Below are 20909 nucleotides of genomic sequence, written 5' to 3' on the forward strand. Positions count from 1 at the left end.
AGTGCTCCCTACAGTCGACCTGACAGCTTGAAGGGCCTACTGCAAAGGGCAGGCTGGGAGAGAGCCCAGAGGGAGGCCAGGGCGCCACTTCCATTGTGATGCCCAAGGGAGGCGCCTGCATCACAATGGGGCCTGGTCTTCTCACTGCTTGGAGTTCCAGGCTAAGGAATGCCAGCCCTCCACCAATCACCTTCAGGCGGTTCCTTTCCTGATCCTGGGAAGCGAGAGCCTCTGGCATCAAAGGCGGCCTTCTTCCTGGATTGCTCCCGGCGTCCGTGCGGTGGGCAGGAATGGGGATAGCCCAGAGCCTCCCATGAAGGAGCCAACAAGACCAGTAGGAAAAGCCTAAAAGCCTGGCTCTGCCGCTTGGCCTGGGGCCACGGGGGAGGGGGGGACTAGCTATATTGGGAGTGGCTGACCAGGTAAAGAAGCGTCTCTTCCTCAGGCCGCCCGTCATCTTTGTTTTTAACTTTTAATTTTTTTATTCATTTTTTTTCTACCTTTAATTGTTCTTAAGCACCTTTTAACTTTTTATTGTATTGTTAAGTCACCCAGAGTCGCTGTACCAGTGAAATGGGCGGCATAGAAATTTAATAAGACTGAGCATCCTGAACACCAATAGCGGTCAGAGGACATGATTGAAACTCCTCCATTTTATGTCACACAGACGGTGCAACTGGGAAACTGACCCTCCTAGACCAAGCCAAGCCCAAAAACGCTCTAGGGAACTTCTGGAAGCCTGGCAATCAACAGGCACACAGAGCCAACAACATCTATATACCATTCAAAGGAGACAATCAAAAAGCCAAAAGGGAAACCAAAAGAGCCAAACACCTCTTGGCCAGCAGCCAACACCCAGATGAGCACAGCCAATACCAACATTAACATTAGACTAATAATCAAGAAGCAATCAATACCCCAGTCAAGGAACCACCACTTCAAACCAACAAGCTAACAGTAAACAACAACCCAACCAAGGAAGCATCGGGACCACCCCCACCGACACTGACAGGGCAAGCCACGAGTATATAAAATGAGAAAAAACCCCACTCCTTAAGTAGCACTGATGGTGTTACCTAGTTTGGGTAATGAAATGTCTACAAGAAACAACCCATCTCCAGAGCACCAAGAACACCACAGATTAAGTAAATAATAAAAAAGATGAACCTCCAGGGCAAGGAGACTAATACTTCCTACATAATGTGTTCTACCGGCAGGTAAGAATTTGCTTATACTTGTAAGTTCACAACAAAAAATAAGTGTTTGCATGGAAGCGCCAACCAACCGGCCCCCCAAGTTAACCCCCCCTCAACTCTCCCTGATGAGGTGGATTGCCAGTCATCCTGGGTTACAGGCTTACAGCAGCTACACTTGTTCTGGGGCTTTTTTTGAAAGAGACTTTGCCTAACCTGGAGAAAAATAACAAGAGTCTGCTCTAAATTGTCTCTTAGGAGTTGGAGATTTCTTAGGAGAAATGTGATGCCCGTTTCCAGTTTCTCCAGATCTGAACCGTCATAATATTCAACTGCAGCTACTGGCTGTGAATGAAATCCATGCTCTCAACATACAGGATGGCAGCTTCCAGGTTGGTCAAAAGTAGTCATGCTATTTAAAAAGACACTTAAAGAAGTCCACAGAACGAAGCTGTGACCTCTTGGCAACCACCACCCACAACAACAAATGAGGAGCCTGACGATCACACTGGTTAGAGAAAAAACAGCTGCCACCAATTTGAAAAATGGGCCTACACAATTTTGCGATGGGCCTACCACGAAACTGAGCTTTGAAAGGGTTTAGAAAGTAAATGCTTACTTAAAGATGCTTTGGCTAACAGTAGAAAGACTTCCTTGCAGCCGCCATCCCCAGGCCCTGGCTGCCCAGTTTTAAGTTTCTCTCATGTCCAGCTTAGGTAGTCTTTGTCTACACATGTAATCACTCTGGTTACCTGACAGCAAGATCAAAATCAGGGTGAAGAGGTGCCTCAACACACCTACTTTGGAATTGCTGTGATGCACTCTGAGTTGGCTTTTTAGAAAAAAAAAAGATTGGCTTAAATGGTCTACTTCTATATCTGTCTACCACAGGTTCTCCTATGTCCCTATAGATCAGTTCTAGAGCTCTGTTGCTTTAGACATGATCATTGAGGCTTCCTGTTGTGATATTTCAAATGTTTGCCCTAATAATTTGATCTCAAGACAGGCAATATTGTCACAAAGAAGAAGGGGTCAACCAATTTTCCAAAGCACCAGAAGGCAAGACAAGAAGCAAAGGATGGAAACTAACCAAGGAGAGAACCAACCTAGAACCAAGGAGACATTTCCTGGCAGTAAGAACAATCAACCAGTGGAATGGAGGCTTTTAAGAAGGAACTGGACAACCATTTGTCTAAAATGGTCTAGGTTCTTCTGCTTAAGTAAGGGGTTGGACTAGAAGACTTCCAAGGTCCCTTCCAAGTCTGTTATTCTGTATTCTGCTAACATCATTCAACTGTAGCCGCTGTGGTTGTTGATTGGTATGCCATCATTTATGTTGGGAGCTGAAAACATCCACATGTAGTAGCTTAAGTTGAAAGATGGCGTCTTTATCCACACCACTGTCACAATTCAGAGATCCAAACCAGGATTTATTTTTGTCAATATAAGACTGTATGGACCAGATTTCTCAATAATCTTGTACTCTCTGGGTATAGTAATTGCAATTCCCAGCCAGGACTGAGGAAAGACTCTCTTTTGAATCATGTTGAATCTCTCTATCCTAAGCAATTCCATCGCTGAATTTGGATGAATGGTCTAAATAAAGCTCAGCTTCTTCCTAGTACGTCCTCCTTAAGAAATTATCTTCTTAAATAAGACAAGAGTTTGAGGGACTCATGATACTTACTCTTAAGGCTTGCCTGGTGTAGCTAGGCCCAAACCCTGCCAAGTAGCTTCAAGCCAGCAGACTTCCATGGTGTGGACAACTTAACTACCCATGTCCACCCTGATACTGATTAGCCCTACCTACGCTCCAATACGAGCTACAATGATTTCTTACCCAAGGCCTCACAGCATTAGGCCTCACCCCCCCTGAAGGGTCAGGCCTGGAGCAACCCTCCTCCTCCTGAGGAGGATGTGTGCCTGCCTCTCATTGGTGCCAGGTCCCTACCTGCCCCCCTGGTCTTCAGGTAACACAAGGCTGCATCACAATGGAGGCTCAGGTTTCAAGATGTCCAATCTCAGTTTCACCCCTCATCGAAGGACCTTGTCTGGGCAGGAAAAAATGATCTAGCATCCTGGGCTGCAGCCAATGCAGACCCTGGCCTGGGTGGAGAAGGACAGCGATGTATAGACTTTGTGATGACAGGATGTCCTGAGAATCACAGACAAGCGAGTGAAAGACACGATGGAGGAGTTTCTTCTCTCCCATGGTTACCAGATGGGCAAAACCATTGGAGAAGGAACCTATTCAAAGGTCAAGGAAGCCTTTTCAAAAAAACACCAACGAAAAGTGGCTGTGAAAATTATAGACAAACTGGGAGGACCAGAAGGTAAGAAGCAGAACACAAGAAGTTAAAGCAGGACAGAGCAGATGGAACGGGAGAGGGCATGTTTTTAGAAATAATTGGATTTCAGTTTCCAAGGGCCAAATTTTCCCCACTGCAACATTCTTTCCAATAAAATGTGTCCCTCTTCTAAAGAAAATCTACATCACCATACAGTAAGAATAAAATCCACTATGACATCAATACAAATTAAACAATTTGTGTTCTTTCCATGATGTCATCAAGATATATGTGATTTTACTTGCTGCTCTCTGCCCCACATGGATGCTCCTGTGTGTTGTCCCTATAAACATAGCTCTCTGCATTTTTACTCTACCATCTGTTGTAGATTTGCAATTTTGCTGACTTTTGTCTCTTCTGCATCTATCTCGCCATGATCACGTGCAGGTTTTCCCAGTCACCCTCCACCATCTGAAACTTTCAAACATATAATGGGATCCAATAGGAAAATAATGAAATACAGCCGATGGGATCCTTTCATTATTTCATTTGCTGTGTATTCAAACTATATTTAATCCAATGGATTTGGGGGATGGCCCCATCCTCTTCTTGGGGTTTGACACAAATTCAAAGTCAACTACTGTATAAGCTTCACTGCAGTTGTTACTTATACAGATTTATCATGGTTAGCACAATGATGGTTTTTTGAGTTCGCCTAACATACTGACCTATAAACTCACCTCAGAGATCGTTTCTCCCAATAATCTGTGCAAAAAAGCTTTGGATTCATTAGAGGCTGCATGTGTCAAAGATACAGAACTATTATCTTCCACCCACTTCTGGGGCCATTAACAAGGAGGGGGTGGTCTTTTTAAACCTGTATTGCAAAGATAGAGTAGACGCTATCCTAGTCCCAGTAGGTAGTTGGGTCTCACAAAGTTTGAAAGCCCCCACGACGGATTAAAAAATCATTATTCAAAGTGTATGTTTGTTTCTTGCCCAACCTAAGCTCAGTGAAACAATTTGTTCTATTGAAGGAAGCCATACAATTTCATTTTAGGGCTCATAGCGTTGCAAAGTTTTGAGAACCTCTGTTCCCTAAATGCCCCACTCCCCATAGGCTTGTCCGGGTGCTTTAGCTGAACAGCACTGGGATGCCATGTTGTACTTTTAGTCAGGATTTAGGTCCAGGATCCTGGACGAATCAACATAATATGAGAAAAATGTTTCTAGCATCATCAGAAAAAACCCATTTTCCCTCTCAAGGGAAATTATGATGTTGGGAGCCAGGAATGTTGCAAGGAGCGTGTTCGTCTCTCATCAGCGATTGTCTTCAGACTTTGGCCAATTCTGTCTTTTGCCTCCTCAGAGTTTATCGAGAGATTCCTGCCTCGAGAGCTCCAGATTGTCAAGCGCCTAGACCACAAGAACATCATTCGGGTGTATGAGATGCTGGAGTCCACAGATGGAAAGATCTACCTGGTGATGGAGCTGGCAGAGAACGGCGATGTCTTTGACTGTGTCCTGCAAGGAGGACCCCTGCCCGAGAGCCGGGCCAAAGCGCTCTTCCGTCAGATGGTAGAAGCCATCCGCTATTGCCACAGCTGTGGGGTAGCGCATCGTGACCTCAAGTGTGAAAATGCCCTCCTGCAGGGGCTCAACCTGAAACTGACAGACTTTGGATTTGCCAAGTTGCTCCCCAAGAACCGCAAGGAGCTGAGCCAGACCTTCTGTGGCAGCACAGCCTACGCAGCCCCCGAGGTGCTGCAGGGGGTGCCCCACGACAGCAGGAAAGGCGACGTGTGGAGCATGGGCGTGGTCCTTTACGTCATGCTTTGTGCCAACCTGCCCTTTGACGACACAGACATTCCCAAGATGCTTTGCCATCAACAGAAAGGGGTCTCCATCCCCGGCCACTTGGGGATCTCTGAGGAATGCCAGGATCTTCTCAAAAGCCTCCTGGAACCAGACATGATCCTGAGGCCTTCCATCGAAGAAGTGAGTTGGCACCCATGGTTAGCAAGTTCCTGAGGATGGGACCGTGTCGAAATTCTCCCCAAATAAAAGGGGACAGGCTGTTTCCAAAATGCTCACATATATTTTAACGTTATCTCAGTTTCTAGTCTATCCTTAATCCACCCTGAGAAGAGAGGCATTTTAAACATTCCCCTCTCATCAGGAACTGCATTCCCTTGTTCAGAGATGACTGCGCAGGTGGTTAGAAATTAGTCAAAGACCAAGGAAAATAGAGTGAAGGTGTTTCCTTGCTGAATTTTTTCTCAGACACGCAGAATCACTTTGCAATGTTAAATCTAAGAAATCTCCCATAGGATTCCTCCTTGGCCGTTCTTCAATAGCACATCATCCATCCATTGGTCTCCAGAACATCCCAGCTGGAAAAGGGAAGGAGGTGCTGTCATGCACCAAGCCAACGTACTGATCCGTCTAGCATTATAATCCAAATGAGCTGCTAGAACACCCTGTTCCCAACCTGGTGCCTTCTGGAGGGGTCAAAATGACCCATCTCAGAATTCCTAGCCAAAGTTTCCACATATCTTGGGATGAATAACTGAGGAGGATGTGGTATGTTCTAAGACAGACCTTTTCTGAGGCCCCAAGACAGAAATAAAGAACCTGGAGACTGCCAGGAACTGAACTTGGAGCTCAGCTATACAAAATATGAGCTCCAACAAGTGACGGCCTCTCCAGGATTCGTTTTGTAGTACACAAAATGTTTTGAATTTGAAAAGAATCAAACTGGAAACCCCACTTTGAGTGCAAAACAGGCCATCTTGAAAACGTGGGGAACGGATCAGTGGTTTCAAGAGGAAAAGACTAGAGGTTGAGACACACACCACCCTCAATTAACGAAAGAGCCTGTTTCCCAGAATGGGGCATTTCAAATTCAAAGTGGTTTGAATTCTAATATACTGGGAGAGCTCCCAGACGCTAGCAAGGGAACAAGGCTCCTGAAAAGCTGCAGCACCTGTTAGAGGTTTGGTCCCACAATGTTGCCCTCTTCCGTCAGCACAGCCAATGGCGTGGCTGGCTTTGGGGGAGAGCTGGAGTCCAACACCTTTCACTTTATGAACTTGGCGAGACAGGTTGGGGTGTATGAGCCTCACTGGACTTGGCCTTCTGGCTGGCTGATCAGCAAGTGTGTCTTATCAATCAAATCCTCCGGGCACTGCCAAGTTCTACTGTGGCAAGGCTCCTTGCACTCATTGTGTCTGGCACAGAATAAGGGCCCAGGCCACCCGAGGTATTGGCTCAGAAGGTTACAGAGGATGAAAAAAAAAAAAAACACAAGACCCATATGAAATTGTTTCTGTAGAACTCCTTTAATTGCCATTAATGGCAAATCTGTAAAAGGCGGTCATAATTACAAAACTAACAGCTGTTAGAGTCACTTGTTCACCCCAGCTGGAAAACAGTCCAGGGAGATGCCATATAATTTAAACGTGAGATAATATTGCACAACCAAGAAAAAGAAAACAGAGTACTTATGGTGAAACCGGAGCCCCAGGATGTCTCCCGGCACCAAGACTGGACTCTGGAGCAACGTTTCTCAACCTCAGCAACTTGCCACAAATGGGGGCCCCTTCCTGTGGATGGATGGCAAAGCATCTCGGGCTGTCCGTCTCATCCAAGGGAGCCAGCCCACAAGCCTTAGAAGTTGCTCACGCGGAGAACCACTGCTCCAGGCTACCCTATTCCGTCCCATCACCACAAACCCTTAGAGCCGAGGAAGGAGGGATGCTTTTCCAAGGATCATCTTCCTCACATAGTCACCTATCAGCTGTTCTAGAGTCTGGACCAGGGGTAGGCAACCTTGGCTCTTTTATGACTCGTGGACCTCAACTCCCAGAATTCCTGAGCCAGCAAGGTTGCCTACCCCTGGTCTAGACCATCCAGTAACGAGGCCTGGTCCAGATGGGCCTCTTTATGCACTTTACACCCTCACTAGAAGCTGCTCAGCCCTTTAGGAGAAATCACCAGAGTTCAAGACAAATATTCTCCTGATCCAGAAAGCTTAGTTTGATATATCCAAAGAGCAGCTTTCCCAGGAGTGATGAAACTAGCCCTTGTACAATGCAAGTATCTTCATTTTTAAGCACTAAATTATTCCAGAACTGCAAGCTTTCATTTAGTTGGCCAAGTAGCCCAGCTGTCATTTTCAATCAGAGCGGCTAGCAGCTCTTCAGACTAAGCCATGTTCATGGATTGCCACACATCTGTCCACGCTCCTTCAACTTCACACGGCCACCTGCATGCAGAGGAAGTCACCTTCCGCTGGCCGAATCACATCCTTGCTCACATTTCCCACAGATGACCAATTTGGAAATCCCTCTTTAATTTCTCCTAGTTTCAGGGATGACTCCTAAGTCAATTGTCCTTCAGACAGATGCTGATTTTCATGATCTGGTGGCCCAGGGGAGCCCCAAAGGCCAGTCTTTTACCTTATCAGAAACACCTCAGTGACTCTGAGACCAAACAACTTCCACAGGCACCATGTTCCCCTTCTCAAGGGGTTTCCTCTCTCAGCTGCTGCTTATAACAAGAAAGAGGAAAGAGAGGAGCAGCGGCAACTCCTTCCTCCCTCTCTGGCCCTTTGGGAGAGATGTGGCCCGGGCAGGGTCAGAGCAGCTGTCAGGGTTACTGGCGGCTGCTGTCATGCAGATGCACTGGGGGCAAAAGGAGGGGGATGGCTCCGGTCTGAGTCCTTCCCAGAGGAGTTAAAGCAGGGATCTTGTCCCACCAGGGAGAGGTGTTGGCTTCAGACCCACTTCAATGAGCCGCCACCGGTTCCATTCAAATTCAGTTAGGTGTGTTGAGAAAGACCTGTTGGTGTATTGTACTCCAAGAAGATAAATCTGCCTTTTGGACCCATTTTTTTTAAAAAAGCATGATGAGTTCTAAAGTGAGACCTAATTATAGTCAGACTCCACTGCAATGCAGCAACAACTAAATCAAGCAGACCAAAAGGGGGGAGCACCACTCTGCCCCCCCATTTTCCCTAAAAAAAAGAGAAGATGCCTGTACAGATTATTTAGAGAGAAGGTGGATAAGGAAGTGGAGCAATCAAACTCTCACCCAAGCATGTTGCTTCCCAAGCATTTCTATCTATGGAAGAGGATCAATGCAAGGGGAAGACAGACGGTTATGAAGCTTTGGCAAATGAAGATGCTTCCGGGAAAATCCAGGGTGCCTCTTCTTAATGAGGCAAGGGATACTTCAGTCCAAGCAACACTAGAGCACTGGCTCAAGGGATGTGCAACCCCCCCCCCCCAAAAAAAAATTGGGGCCCTTTCAAAGAGATCTTAGCCATGATTGTGACAACCCAGGAGGAATGTGCCTCTTTCCCCCTCCATAACTGGAACTTATGCAAGATACTCCGTGGGATTACATAACGAGGAAGGCCTCGGAACAATAATTTCATTTGAAAAAGTGCTTCACTTCCCAGGAAAAATGGACCAGCTTACATTTGGGGGTACATGAAGAGAGATGGGTTCATTTATGCAAAAGGTAATTCCAAACCAGGCACTATGAGCTGGGAGAGGGGTCTGTAGGGTCCACAAATGCCTCGGAGCTTCTTCTTAAGACTGGAGTTCATACAGGTAAGCAAAGATTTGCTCCTGCAAATCCCTAGAAGTTATGTGGGTTTCAAGACACATAATATGGCATAGCTAGCAAGCTATCAGACTGAAAAGAGACAGGTAGAATAATCCCAATTATTTCTGAAGATCACTCAAACCGGGATAATTCATCCCATCCCATTCTAATCCACTCTAAAATGCCAAAAGAAGTGAGAATGAAATCAAATTCGTTCTGCTCGGGGGAGACAGAGACCCCCAGCACACGCACCCTTGGCGCTGTTGCTCTTCAGCCCCTCTGTACAACTTAGCCACCATCGGGATCTGAGCCAGGGTTCCAGTTCAAGTTCCCAAGGAGGACTTGCGCAGAGATGAGGTGTAGCCAGTCCAAAACACTTTTACAGGAGAGAAAGGAACCAGTTGGTCTGTGATTTAATTCACACTGGGTGGTTCAGGGGGTGGGGGGGGGGGGGGGGCAAGGCTGAGTCCAAGGAGCCCAGGGAGAGCAAAAGCCCTCGTTATTCCCAGTTCTCCCATTCTTCGTCTTCCATCTGCAAACGGGAGAGAGAAAGAGACAGACAGGGTGTGTTCAACAAAGGCGTCATTTTAGACATGAGGTTACAAAGAGATCAAGTGGAAACCCTGACAGGAATTCCACAATGTACCAAATTGGATCGTCATTTAAAGCACTTTAGTTGTTAAACTGGTTGGCCAACTTAACATTCAAGCCAAGATACTTTTAAACAAAGATTGTAATTTTATCTTGCCCACACTTTAGCTTCAATGTTGTGCCTGCTCAAGATATTCCCCCAATCAGAGTGTTTACTAGGAGCGTATATTACAATATAAAAGGCAGCTCACTATGAATGGAAAAGACTTTTAGATGAACACATACACACATTCATCTGAAACTCTTTCCCATCTGTACTGAACTCCCTTTTATATTGAAATATATACCATATATAAACCGCCCTGATAGAGTGGAAAAGCCATCTACACCTCAGACTGAATCGGCAAATATAGCTGAATCACCTGTAATTAAAAGAGGGAGCAGGAAGAGAGAGGCAGGCGGGACTGTTTAGAATTCTGAAATATGTATCTCTAATTTTGGCTAACATTCAATGTTCTTGGGTGCCAGAAGCAAATTCCAAGAACTGCTTTTAGCACATGGCTGCTTTCCTTTATAAAAATTATTATTGGTTGGGAAATTCTGGAACACATCTTAAAGTTGCAAAGTTTCAGAAATAGCAATTTAGCAAAATAATATATCCAACATAAAGAGAAAGTTCCAATCCCTCGTTAACAGAAACACGTGGGAACTTCCCAAAATCTCTTTTGAACATCCCTTGAAGGCTGCAATCAAGGTCAGTCAGATAATCAACGGAGACAAGAACTCAGAGAAAATATGGACAGTGCCGTCAACATCACATTTCTCTCTGCATGTCTGAGAGGAGAGTCATCTGGCACACTCCCAGCTTCAGTTCCTTATCAGTCAAATGGGAACCCTGACCAAATGCTGCTGCTTCTTGCCGTTCCCACATATAACTAAACCCTCAAATTAACAGGCCAAAATGGGGAAGAGTTGCCTGTGCTAGCCAAAAGTTCTTCAATGAGATTTTATGTAATCCACATGTCGAAGGCCGAATGGGTTTTGTTCCGCTCAACTAAGGTCCAGCAAAGAGAAAGTATTGTGCAAGCTACCCTTCTCCTCAGGACTTCCTCAGTTGCATCGGACTATCCCGAGGGCTTACCTCCGCCGCAGAAACGTCTACTTTGGCAAGTGCCAGCTGAACCTCTTCTTCCGTCATGTCCAGGTCAAAGTCCTTTTCCCAGTCCTCACTTATATCTGTGCTGGAGCCTGAAACAGGAAAGGAAACGCCACACATGCTCCGCTGCACAAGCAGGCTTTTCAAATCTAACAATGAACATTTAGCAAGCAGCGTACCACAATTAGCGGATGTCGGATTCATGAAAACCAGCTGACAAGCAGCCTTCTTCAATGCAGCAGCCCGGCTATTTTGCCAGAATCCTTGAAAAGGATCTTGAACTGAAACAATTCCAACTGTCACTTCTATCAACATCCCTTCCCGCCCTATTGGCGGTCTGTGTCTTCTCTGATCTCAGGTCCCGAGTGCCCCCACCACCCCTGGGACCACCCAAGGCCACACGGGTGCATGAGCGGACTTTGCAACAGCTTTTATTTCTGGTTTTCGGCAAAACCGGCCACAGCAAACTGTTGGTTTGCTTAAGAACCGCGGCATTTGCTTAATGACCGCTATAAAAAAAGGTTATAAAATTGGCTCAGTCATGTGGGCGACCCACTTTATGACCATCATGACTTGCAACTGAGGTGGGCAGGCTCCATTATGGTCGTAGGTTGAGAACTACACACACACACACAACTAAGACACGGTTAGAAAAAGCGGAAGGTTTCCAGCTACTCACCTTTCTTCCCGTGATTGGATGGTGTGGACTTCCCGCTGTCCGAGTTGAGCTCAAAGAGCCGCAAGTCCAGAGGCGCCTCCTCTCGCGGAGTCTCCGTCCTGCTGGCTGACTTGCTCTCTGCGCGCTGCTTAGGCTGCTCTGAAGAGGCCGTGGCCTCCTGGGGAGGTGGAGAAGGCTGCAGAGGCTCCCCTGCGTTAGCCAAGGAGCTTCCCTGCTCCTCTCTGCTGGCTTCCTGCAGCTTCGGAGACTCGTCCCCCTCAGCTCCTGCAAGTGGGGCTCCAGTCCGTAAGGGGGAGGCAGGCCCAGCGGTGGGGTTTGTGATCCGAGTCACCAGGGAGACGCTCTCGCTGCTTTCCGAGGGGGTCGCCTCCACCGGGGTGGGGCTCAGCGTGGCCCACATCTCCACCGAGGCCTCCAGTGTCGGAACGGCTTCTGCGGCCAAGATGGGGAAAGCCTCTGCCTGGACTACAGCTTGTAAGGAGGAGGAGGAAGAGGATCCAAGAAATTCTTCTGTGTCAAGAGAGGAAGAAACACCGAGGACAGAGGAAACAATGTCAGGAAAACAAAATGAGGTAACTCAGTACAGGGATTCCTCGAATTTACAAACCCAGTTGGGACCAGAACTTCCTTTCTTAAGCAAGGCACAAGTTGAGTTGCGCCCAATTTTACAACTTTTTTTGCCAGTTAATGAACGACTGCAGTTGTTAAGTGAATCATGTGGTGATTAAACGAGTCCGGTTTCCCCCATTGACTTTGACTGTTGGAAGGTTGCAAAGGGCCACTGCGTGACCCCTCAGGACACGGCAACTAGCATAAATATATGGCAGTTGCCAAATTCCAATCACATAACTCTGTGGGGACGTTGTGACTTCTCTGCCGATCAAAGAACGAGGCAGAACTTCCACAGGCAAGGAACTGAGCGGCCGCCCGGCAGGAGTCCCGAAAGGACCGGGCCCTGTCAGGGAACGGCCAGAGCTTATGGCTCCCTTACCTTCCTCCTCTTCCTCCCATCCTGGATCCTCCGAGTGAACACTGTGCTCTGCCCGCTGCTTCAGAGCCTCCCTCCGGAGCTCCTCCTGGGATGACAGAGAACGCGCACAACTGTCAGCAAGGCTCCGACTGGCTCTGCTGCCAGAGGGGGACAAAGAGCGAGAGCGAGCACGCACACAACCGCAGCTTCCGGGCAAAACCCATTCTCCCTGGGCAAAGTCCTGCTTTTTCAGCGGGGGGAGGGAAGAGGGGAGAAGAGGGGCCTTCTACCAGGCACAGCCAAGAAACCCAACAGGACAGAAAAGCAGCAGTGGAGTGTGTGTGTGTGTGATGTAAGCAGAGGAAAACAGAGCTAGGTCGAAGGCAGATTTCACACTGAGGATAAATAATCAGAACTTCAAAGCCAGGTGAAAGGGCCTGAGACATTTTCTCAAGTGTAGGGTGTTGAAATATCACCAGAAGTGTGCAAGAGAGGAACAAACGTGTTGTCTTTCCCTATTATGTGCCCAGCACTTCAGTAAATTATAAATTGCATAAGAAGTATAGCCTGAGTGCCTTTTGCTTTTGGTTCGGCTAATAAACCCAATACTCAACTTGGGACACAAAGACTGCACTAACTGAAACCAGGAGTGTTTCTGCAAACTCACCTGCTCCAGCTGGTGGACTTTATAGAAGTACCGCTGCCAGAATTCCGAGTGGGAGACGGCCACAGGCACCTAAGGCCATCAGAAGGGGAAAAAGCGTCAACTTTCCTAAACCATTATTGGCTTTGTTTCACCCAAGATGCAAGAGAGCCACACTTGCAACCCAGCCTTTATGGCTGTGTGCATTATCCATTCCTCCAGGGATGACCCACGAATGGACAAAGGACACAGAGACATTTGCATATAAATAAACTGTTCCAGCAATTCTAAGAGCAAAACCCAGAAGATGAAAAAAAAAAATTTCTTCCTCAATTCTGCTGCTTCTTGGCAAGGAAAATGCCAGTGCTTTCCAGCATATTCTGCAGAGACAAAAGCCTCCAGATTGCACACTGACCTGGTAAACAAGTTAAAGGAGAGTATAATGCCACAGATATTTTCAAACAACGAACCTCTCCGTTGGCTTGAAGAAAAGACGGAGGAGGTCAAGGGGCCAAGCTTACCATCTTGGAGTAGAGGGAGCGGATGGACGGGCTGTTTCCCAGCAACTCAGATATCTCTCCTTTCTTCTCCTCCAAGCTGAAGTGCAAAAGCCAGGCCTCAAACAGCTCAGGTGGTCCTGCAGGAGAAAATATTACATCCTCCAAACCACCACAGCTGTGCCAAGACAAACAAGGATAATAGTCACAATCACACAAGCCTCCTCAGCCCATAAAACTAAATCTCATTTTCTTCACTGACAAAGACGGTCCTGACGCCACAACCCTACCTTCCGATCAAAGTACACGGACTTCTTCTCAAAGCTGATCCTCCTCCTTTATTGGGGAAGCTACAGACTTAAATGGCAAGACAGGAAGAGTCTGATGGATCAAATCAAGGTTCTAAAAAAGCATGCTAGAAAGAGGAGGCATGGGAGACAGAGATGTCCTGTCCAGGGATCAAAATACACTATAAGATGACAACAGTGAATTCCATAACTACAATATGCAAACAAATGTATTATTATACTCTATCTTTTATTTCCTAGAATAAAACATCACAATTCATTAGCCTTCCTTACTGAGAAATTTGACAGCAGGCTTGGCTTACCACAGCAGACAATACACTATCACCTTTAATGCTAAAGAGCAGTGTGCACACGCCAACACCACCCACGCGACAGGAGAGGGGAACATGGGACGTGGTCCCTCTCTGCCCTCCTGCTTGGAAGTGATGGAAGAAGCAAACTGAAGAGTCTTGGCAAACACCCACAGTCAAGCAAACCCTACAGTCACTCGAGATCCATCTCCCAGCCTGGCCAATTTCCTGTGATTTTCCGATCTCCTAACCAGGAAACCATTCAGAGAACTGAAGTGGGAGACACTGGGATCAGGCAAAGGGAAAGCAATGAGGAAAAAAAATAGCAACACCCCCCCCCCAAAAAAACCCCCACTTCAAATGCAGCTTGGATCTCACTTGCAATGACTCCTTTAGAAATTTCTCAGATTTTTACCATGAATAACTTTGCTTGTAGCCATCCAAACATGCTTTGATCGGTTGTGGCTGAATGAACCTCAGACTCCCATTATAAGATCACCTGCCCGCCAGCCTCCTGTCTGTTGCCCAGGCTCTACTTGATCTTTCTATTGTAGACCTGAAGGCTAGAGACTTGTTTTTTCTAACAGCAGCTTGTACTCTTGAAAGGTTTGCTTTTATGAACTCTAAAAACATGATATGAACTGCACTCATTATCTTGCAGAGGGCTTCCTATTTTCCAGAAGGACTGAATTCTATCTAGGTTCCTCCTCTCGTCTTCCCTGCCTCTGATTACCTCTCCACTTACCATCAGCTTCGTTGCAGTAAGTGGCCGGGTCAGACTGGAGGCTATAGAGTCGAGCCTAGAAGAGAACAGAGGGGAGAAATTATAGGAACAAGAGGCGCTCACCGTAGGGGGAGGGGCTCCATTTTAGGGTCAGGGGGGCTGCAATGTACCTTGGCACTGTCATACAACTCTGTGGTCCCAGATGGAGTTGCCATCAGGGTTATGACATCACAGTCAATGGTCTTATCTGGGGAGGGTGCAAATGTGTCAGAAATAACACCCAAGAAGTTGGAGAGTCCTTTTCTCACTTTTTCCGTTGCCCCCGAAGAGCTTTCCGTCTTTACATACACAAAAAGAGACAATGAAACCAAAAAAAAATTAACCACGGGAAACAGAGATGGTAGCCTCCTACAAAGCTGAATCAAGAGCCAAGTTATATGTCAAAGCAATAAGGAGCCTATTTGATAAAAATGTACTAAAGCAAAGAAACTCTGCCAGTATTTTCCCTTGCTATGCGTCCCTTCATCTCAGTAACGAGCCTTCTACTTACAGCCAACTTCTCTTTGACCACACTGGCAGTAGCAGCGATGGTGCAAGCTGTATCATGTTGGACCACCTGGGTGAATTCTGTCAGATCACGTTTCATGAACTCCAAGGCCTCTGTAGACTGCAGAGAGAGAGAGAATGGGTGCACTGACTCTTGTGTGGTAAGCCAGAGTTTCTACAGAATTTCAAAGGGTTGCTATTAATTAAACAAGGAGGTGCAGGGATCTGGCAAAGGTCAAGGCAGAAATTTCTGATCACTCCAATGCATGACCAGTAAGAGAATACAACAGAATCTTTTCAAAAATCAAAGCTAGATATCTGATGGCTGAGTTGTCATTTTATTGCACAGAGTTTCTATTCCAATATATTAATTACAGATACATTTTTCCATTCAGTTTGAAAAAGACTCAAATTAATATCCCAAAGGTTTTTTTTTTTGTTTTTTTTTTAAAAGCACCTTTGTGACAACCATGACCTGGATGACTGAGAATCGCCATAGACGCTCAAATTAATAATAATAGTCCCTAATTTGTACTTACATATTGCAATTCCAAGTTTTATGCTCAGAATGGAGAACACAATTTCCAGCCAAGTTAACATGTTCTACCTTAATGTTTTAAAGTTAAGCATCTGACCGGCAACAAGATGGAGTTCTGAATGCTTTTTAAATGGTACTTAATGGATGGGGGAAGCCTTTAAAAGCCAAAATAGCTTAGAGTCATTACTGGATTCATAACAAACATGAGTAAGGCACTATTATTAACCAGACTTCAGTACTAGAGGAAGTAAAGGCAGGTGATTTGTTCAAAGCCACCTGGCAAGTTTGTCAACAAACAGGAATTTCAACTGGCATCTCATTGTTTGAAGTCCAACACTCTGCCTCATGCGCCAAACTAATTCTAAGTCTGGTGGAGGGGAAAAGAGAGGAGAAAAGATAAGCAGGGAGAAGCAGCTTGCAAGCAGACCCAGTTTCAAGTCTGGATTCCCATCTCAGCCCATTCCAATGCAAAGAACAAGCAAAGTCTTTCCTGCAAAACCAGAGTTATAAAAGTTAAAAAAAATACTGTTTTCAACAAAGAGTTCAAGCAATCAATATACCTCAAAATTAAGAAGCACCCCCAAGGTTGCTCCTTTAGGCCATTGCTCTTTATTTGTGTAATTCCAAAAATTCTGCCTACCTTCTCTCTGACCGTTTGAAGGCTTTGCTGTAGCCAGCTCCTCCACCAGCCTCCATCTTCCCTGTTACAGGACAAACATATAAAGCTAAATAGTTTCTAACTCTGTTTTAACATTTGGTGGATTACTTAAATCCTGTCAACTGGAACACTTTCAACAATCCTAAACTAATCAATACACCAGGACCTTGTATGAATTAATTTTGCAATCATTATTATTTGGTATAATGTTTGATTTTTAAAAAAAAACTTAAATATATTAGCAGATATTAAAACATTACTTTTTCTTTTAATGGGTAACAAACCGAGTGATCCCAATGAGATTTGCTTCTAAATAAACCCTATTAGAATTGAAGGGCACAGTTATGAAAACCAGGACATCAACTAATAATATTCAAAGATGATGACAATACAAATGTCCACAGTGATATTGACTGTGTACTATAAGGTACGACTCTAGTTTTGGCATCAAATTCAAGCTTCCTGAATTTGCCATATGTAAAAAAAGCAACAAACAAAATAAACATCAATTCTTCTAGTAGCACGGAAGAAAATTAGGCTGTGAGCCCATACTTAAGCATATAATTTAGTCTGGGTGGCAGAAAGAGAATGTAGGTTTACTGGACTCACCAGCTGCTAACCCAGGGGTGGGGAACCTTGGCCCTTTTATGACTTGTGGACTTCAACTCCCAGAATTCCTGAGCCAGCCAGTTGGGAATTGAAGTCCACAAATCATAAAGGGGCCAAGGTTCCCCACCCCTGGGTTAGGGGCTGGTGAGTCCAGTAAGCCTCTAACCCAGGGGTAGGCATTCTGGGAGTTGGTCCACGAGTCATAAAAGAGCCAAGGTTGCCTACCCCTGCTCTAACCCAAAGTTTCTCAACCTCGGCCACTTTAAGATGGGGGTGGGGACTTCAACTCCCAGAATCCCCCAGCCTGGCTCCGGTTGAGAAACGCTGCTTTAGCAAAGGCAACATTTAACTTCAATCTGCCATGTATCAGAAAGGAGCTGATGTCCGAACTTTACGACTTAAGAACCGTTTCCGGCTCCTACGAGCTTTCAACGCAAAACAGCCAGCCAAGAGGACTGGACTCTTCCCACCCACCCCGCTCTTCCCGACTACCAGACGGCCTGCCGGGGAGGTCTGGCTGCCCAGCGTGGCTCTCCAGGCTGCTCCGGGACCCTCCGGGCGCCGCCACAGGCCGGGCGGCCCTCCTCAGCGTCTGTCCCACCCCCGCCAAGCCCGCCTCCCCAGGCCCCCCTCCTCACCCCGGCCCCCCGCCTCTCCCCAGAGGAGCCTCGCAGCTCATCTTCCGGCTCTCCCAGCAGCGCCACCGCCTCATTTCCGCAACCAGGCCGCGAAGATCCCGCAAAGGAAGGGCCGAGCGCTCTTCACATGCCCAGAAAGCCCTCGCTCCTTCCCCCGCCCGGCCCCTTCGCAGCGGCGCCGCCCCCAGCGCTCTCGCTGAAGCTCACCCTTCCGCCATCTTGGTCTCCTGACGTCACCAATATTTACTGACCTTTGACACGCCGCTGAAGCCCCGCCCCTCCGAGGCGCAATAGCCGCAGCTTCCGGCCACAAAGACGCTTCCGGGCGCCTCTTTTACCACCCGAGGTAAAGAAAAGGAACCACCGAGGATTCTGAACGGCGCGGACGCCCTTCATTGAATTCGAAGCAGAAGCGGCCCGTCTTTTCCAGACACTCTCCGTCCACGCTGTTCTCGCAAAAGGTTCCCACCCGTTTCTCTATCAGGAACCGGAAGCCAGCGCAGGGAACGGCTTCTGTCTTTAGAAGAGCTCGATGGTCTTTTCCGGGTCGGTTGGGAGTTGTGGCTACGGCGGTTGCCGAGGATCAAATTATATGGTCGAAACTCTTTTAGAATTTTTTTTCCCTGGCTTGGCAGTTTCCGAGAGAATAAAGGGTGAAATGGGAAGGGGACGACTGCCCCCCCCCGCGGAAAGGGGGGGGGAAACCCTAGAAATTTATGGCATTCTAGAGCTGCCTTTCTGTAAGTCGATAGTCGCGTGTCAGTTGTTCCCGGACAGGAGACCACCTGGAAATAAGAGAATAGTACAGGGGTAGGCAACCTTGGCTCTTTTATGACTCGTGGACTTCAACTCCCAGAATTCCTGAGCCAGTATGGCTCTAATCCAACCTCTGCACAAAGAGGAGGTTCTGTACCATTACAGACAAATGACTGTCCAGTCTCTTCTTAAAAGCGTCCAGTGTTGGAGCAGCCACAACTTCTGGAGGCAAGCTGTTCCACTGGTTAATTATTCTCACCATCAGGAAGTTTCTCCTTAGTTCCAGGTTGCTTCTCTCCTTGATTAGTTTCTATCCATTGTTTCTTGTCTTGTGTTGTGGTGCTTTGGGAAATAAGTTGACCCTCTCTTTTTTCTGGTAGCCCTTCAAACACTGCTATTATATTGCCCATAGTGCTTTTCTCTAGACTAGACATGCCCAATTTGTGCAACCATTTTTAGTATTTATTTTAGCCTCCAGTCTCCTAATCATCTTTGTTGCTCTTCTCTGCAGTCTTTCCAGAGTCTCAATATCTTTTTTATATTGTGGTGATCCAAACTGGAAGCAGTATTGCAGGTGTGGTGTTATGAGTGCATTATAAAGTGGTATTAACACTTTGGGTGAAAAAGGATCCTAGAAAAATATATTTTGCCAAGTATTTATTTTCTGTTGGCTTACAATATTAAAATGAAAACATAAATATATAAAATACATTACAATAACATACAAGCTATAATTAAAGATGGGGAGGAAGGGAGGAGAATATACTGCCGGGGGTGTGTGTGTGTGTGTGTGTGATTAGGTGGGAACTGATGTTAATCGATCAACCACCTCCAGTGTGAAATTTCCCCATGGGGGTCCCAGGCCAAGTGGCAAAGCTGGTCTTCAAGGCCAGGAGGATGGGAGCCGATCTCACCTCGTTCCAGGGCCATGGCAGAGGTGATTCTTCTGGACCATGCCAACCAAAATTCCTTGACTGATGGGGTCCAGAGCATGGCCCTTTTGCAGGCACAGGTGGGGTGGGCCAGACCCATTGGGGTGAGACAGTTCCTCATGCCAGGCAGGCTTTAAAGATGGTGACCAACACCTTGAATTGCACCTGGAAGCAAATCAGCAGCCAATGCAACTAGGGCCCCAAAAGACTGCCTGTGCCACTGCACAATGCACCAATTGTAGCTTCTGAATGCTCCTCAAGGGTAGCCCCGCATAGATGACATTGCAGTAGTCCAGCCATGAGATGACCAGGGCTTGAATGAGGGACTCCTGATTCAGGAGCGGCTACAACTGGCGCACAACCCAGAGTTGTGCAAAGACTCCGCTAGCCACAACTGTCACCTGCTCTTTGACTTGTGGAACCCACAAGACGCGGACCATGTCTGTCTGGGGTAGCGCAACCCCATCCAGAACTAAAGATGTTAAAGTGCCGGACCTTGAAGCTCCCTGCACCCAAAGACGCGCTGACCCGGCGCAATTAAGGCGGAGTCGCTAGGATGGACGCACGGCTGGCCCTCTTCTGCCAAGATCCCCCCGCCCCACTCCCCCTCCTCAAAGTCCGCCTCCAGCCCTTGGCCGAGGAAACGGCACTTCTCGGCAGCCCCGCAGAAGCCGGGCGGGCGGGCGGGNGCCGCCGCGGCGGGCGAGGCGAGGCAGGTGAGGCTGCCGGGCGCGGCTGCGCTGCTTAGCGGGGAGGCCGGCGGGAGGGGCGCGCTGCGGGCGGCCCGGGGCGGCTCCTGCCCTCCCTCCGGAGGCTGCCGGGGCGGGGTGACTCCACCTCCAGGCCGGCCTCCCCCCCCCTCCGCGCCTGCGAGCGCTGCATCGCCGGGACGGCGGAGGGTCTCGTGCCTCGGCTGGGGTCGGACTAGCAGACCTCCGAGGGTCCTCTGCGGGGCCGGCGCCGCGCCTGGCAAGCGGGCAGCGCCGGAGGAAGGCAGCGGGCGGGGCTGCTCGGCGCGGAGGGGCGCCTCGGATGGCCGCGTCGGCAGGGAAGCCCCCCTTTGGCTTCGCCCCGCCGCGCCCCTCGCCGCTTCCCCGCGGGCCGGGCTGGACGGTCCCCGGCTGCCCTCCCGCCCCCCGGGGCCGAAAACACCCCCGGGAGGGGGCTTAGTCCGCGGGTGATCAGCCCGGGGGGGAGCAGAGGCTGCGGTCCCACCGCGGAGCCCCCGCGCTGATCGCCCAGCGGGGAGGTGGTTGAATGCCAGTAAAGCTCCGAGAGCC

General features: G+C 47.9%; 2 protein-coding genes across 2 annotated transcripts; one reads left to right on the forward strand and one right to left on the reverse strand.

Annotated features, from left to right (window-relative positions):
• The first annotated feature begins 3360 nt into the window (after positions 1-3360).
• On the forward strand, positions 3361-5538 carry TSSK3 (testis specific serine kinase 3). Its single transcript, XM_015811671.2, has 2 exons — positions 3361-3526; positions 4851-5538. Exons 1-2 carry the CDS (start codon positions 3382-3384, stop codon positions 5510-5512), a joined length of 807 nt encoding a protein of 268 aa, XP_015667157.1. The 5' UTR covers positions 3361-3381; the 3' UTR covers positions 5513-5538.
• Positions 5539-9565: 4027 nt separating this feature from the next.
• BSDC1 (BSD domain containing 1) lies at positions 9566-19627 on the reverse strand. The gene is made up of 12 exons (XM_029283276.1): positions 19612-19627; positions 18280-18505; positions 16677-16761; positions 15503-15619; positions 15123-15290; positions 14974-15028; positions 13655-13770; positions 13158-13226; positions 12512-12596; positions 11521-12027; positions 10827-10933; positions 9566-9626 (listed from the first exon to the last, which is right to left on the reverse strand). Exons 1-12 carry the CDS (start codon positions 19625-19627, stop codon positions 9594-9596), a joined length of 1584 nt encoding a protein of 527 aa, XP_029139109.1. The 3' UTR covers positions 9566-9593.
• Between the last annotated feature and the right edge of the window lie 1282 nt (positions 19628-20909).

The sequence above is a fragment of the Protobothrops mucrosquamatus genome, unplaced genomic scaffold, assembly GCF_001527695.2.
Source record: "Protobothrops mucrosquamatus isolate PMUCROS unplaced genomic scaffold, P.Mucros_1.0 scaffold46, whole genome shotgun sequence".
NCBI classification, from domain to species: Eukaryota; Metazoa; Chordata; class Lepidosauria; order Squamata; family Viperidae; genus Protobothrops; species Protobothrops mucrosquamatus.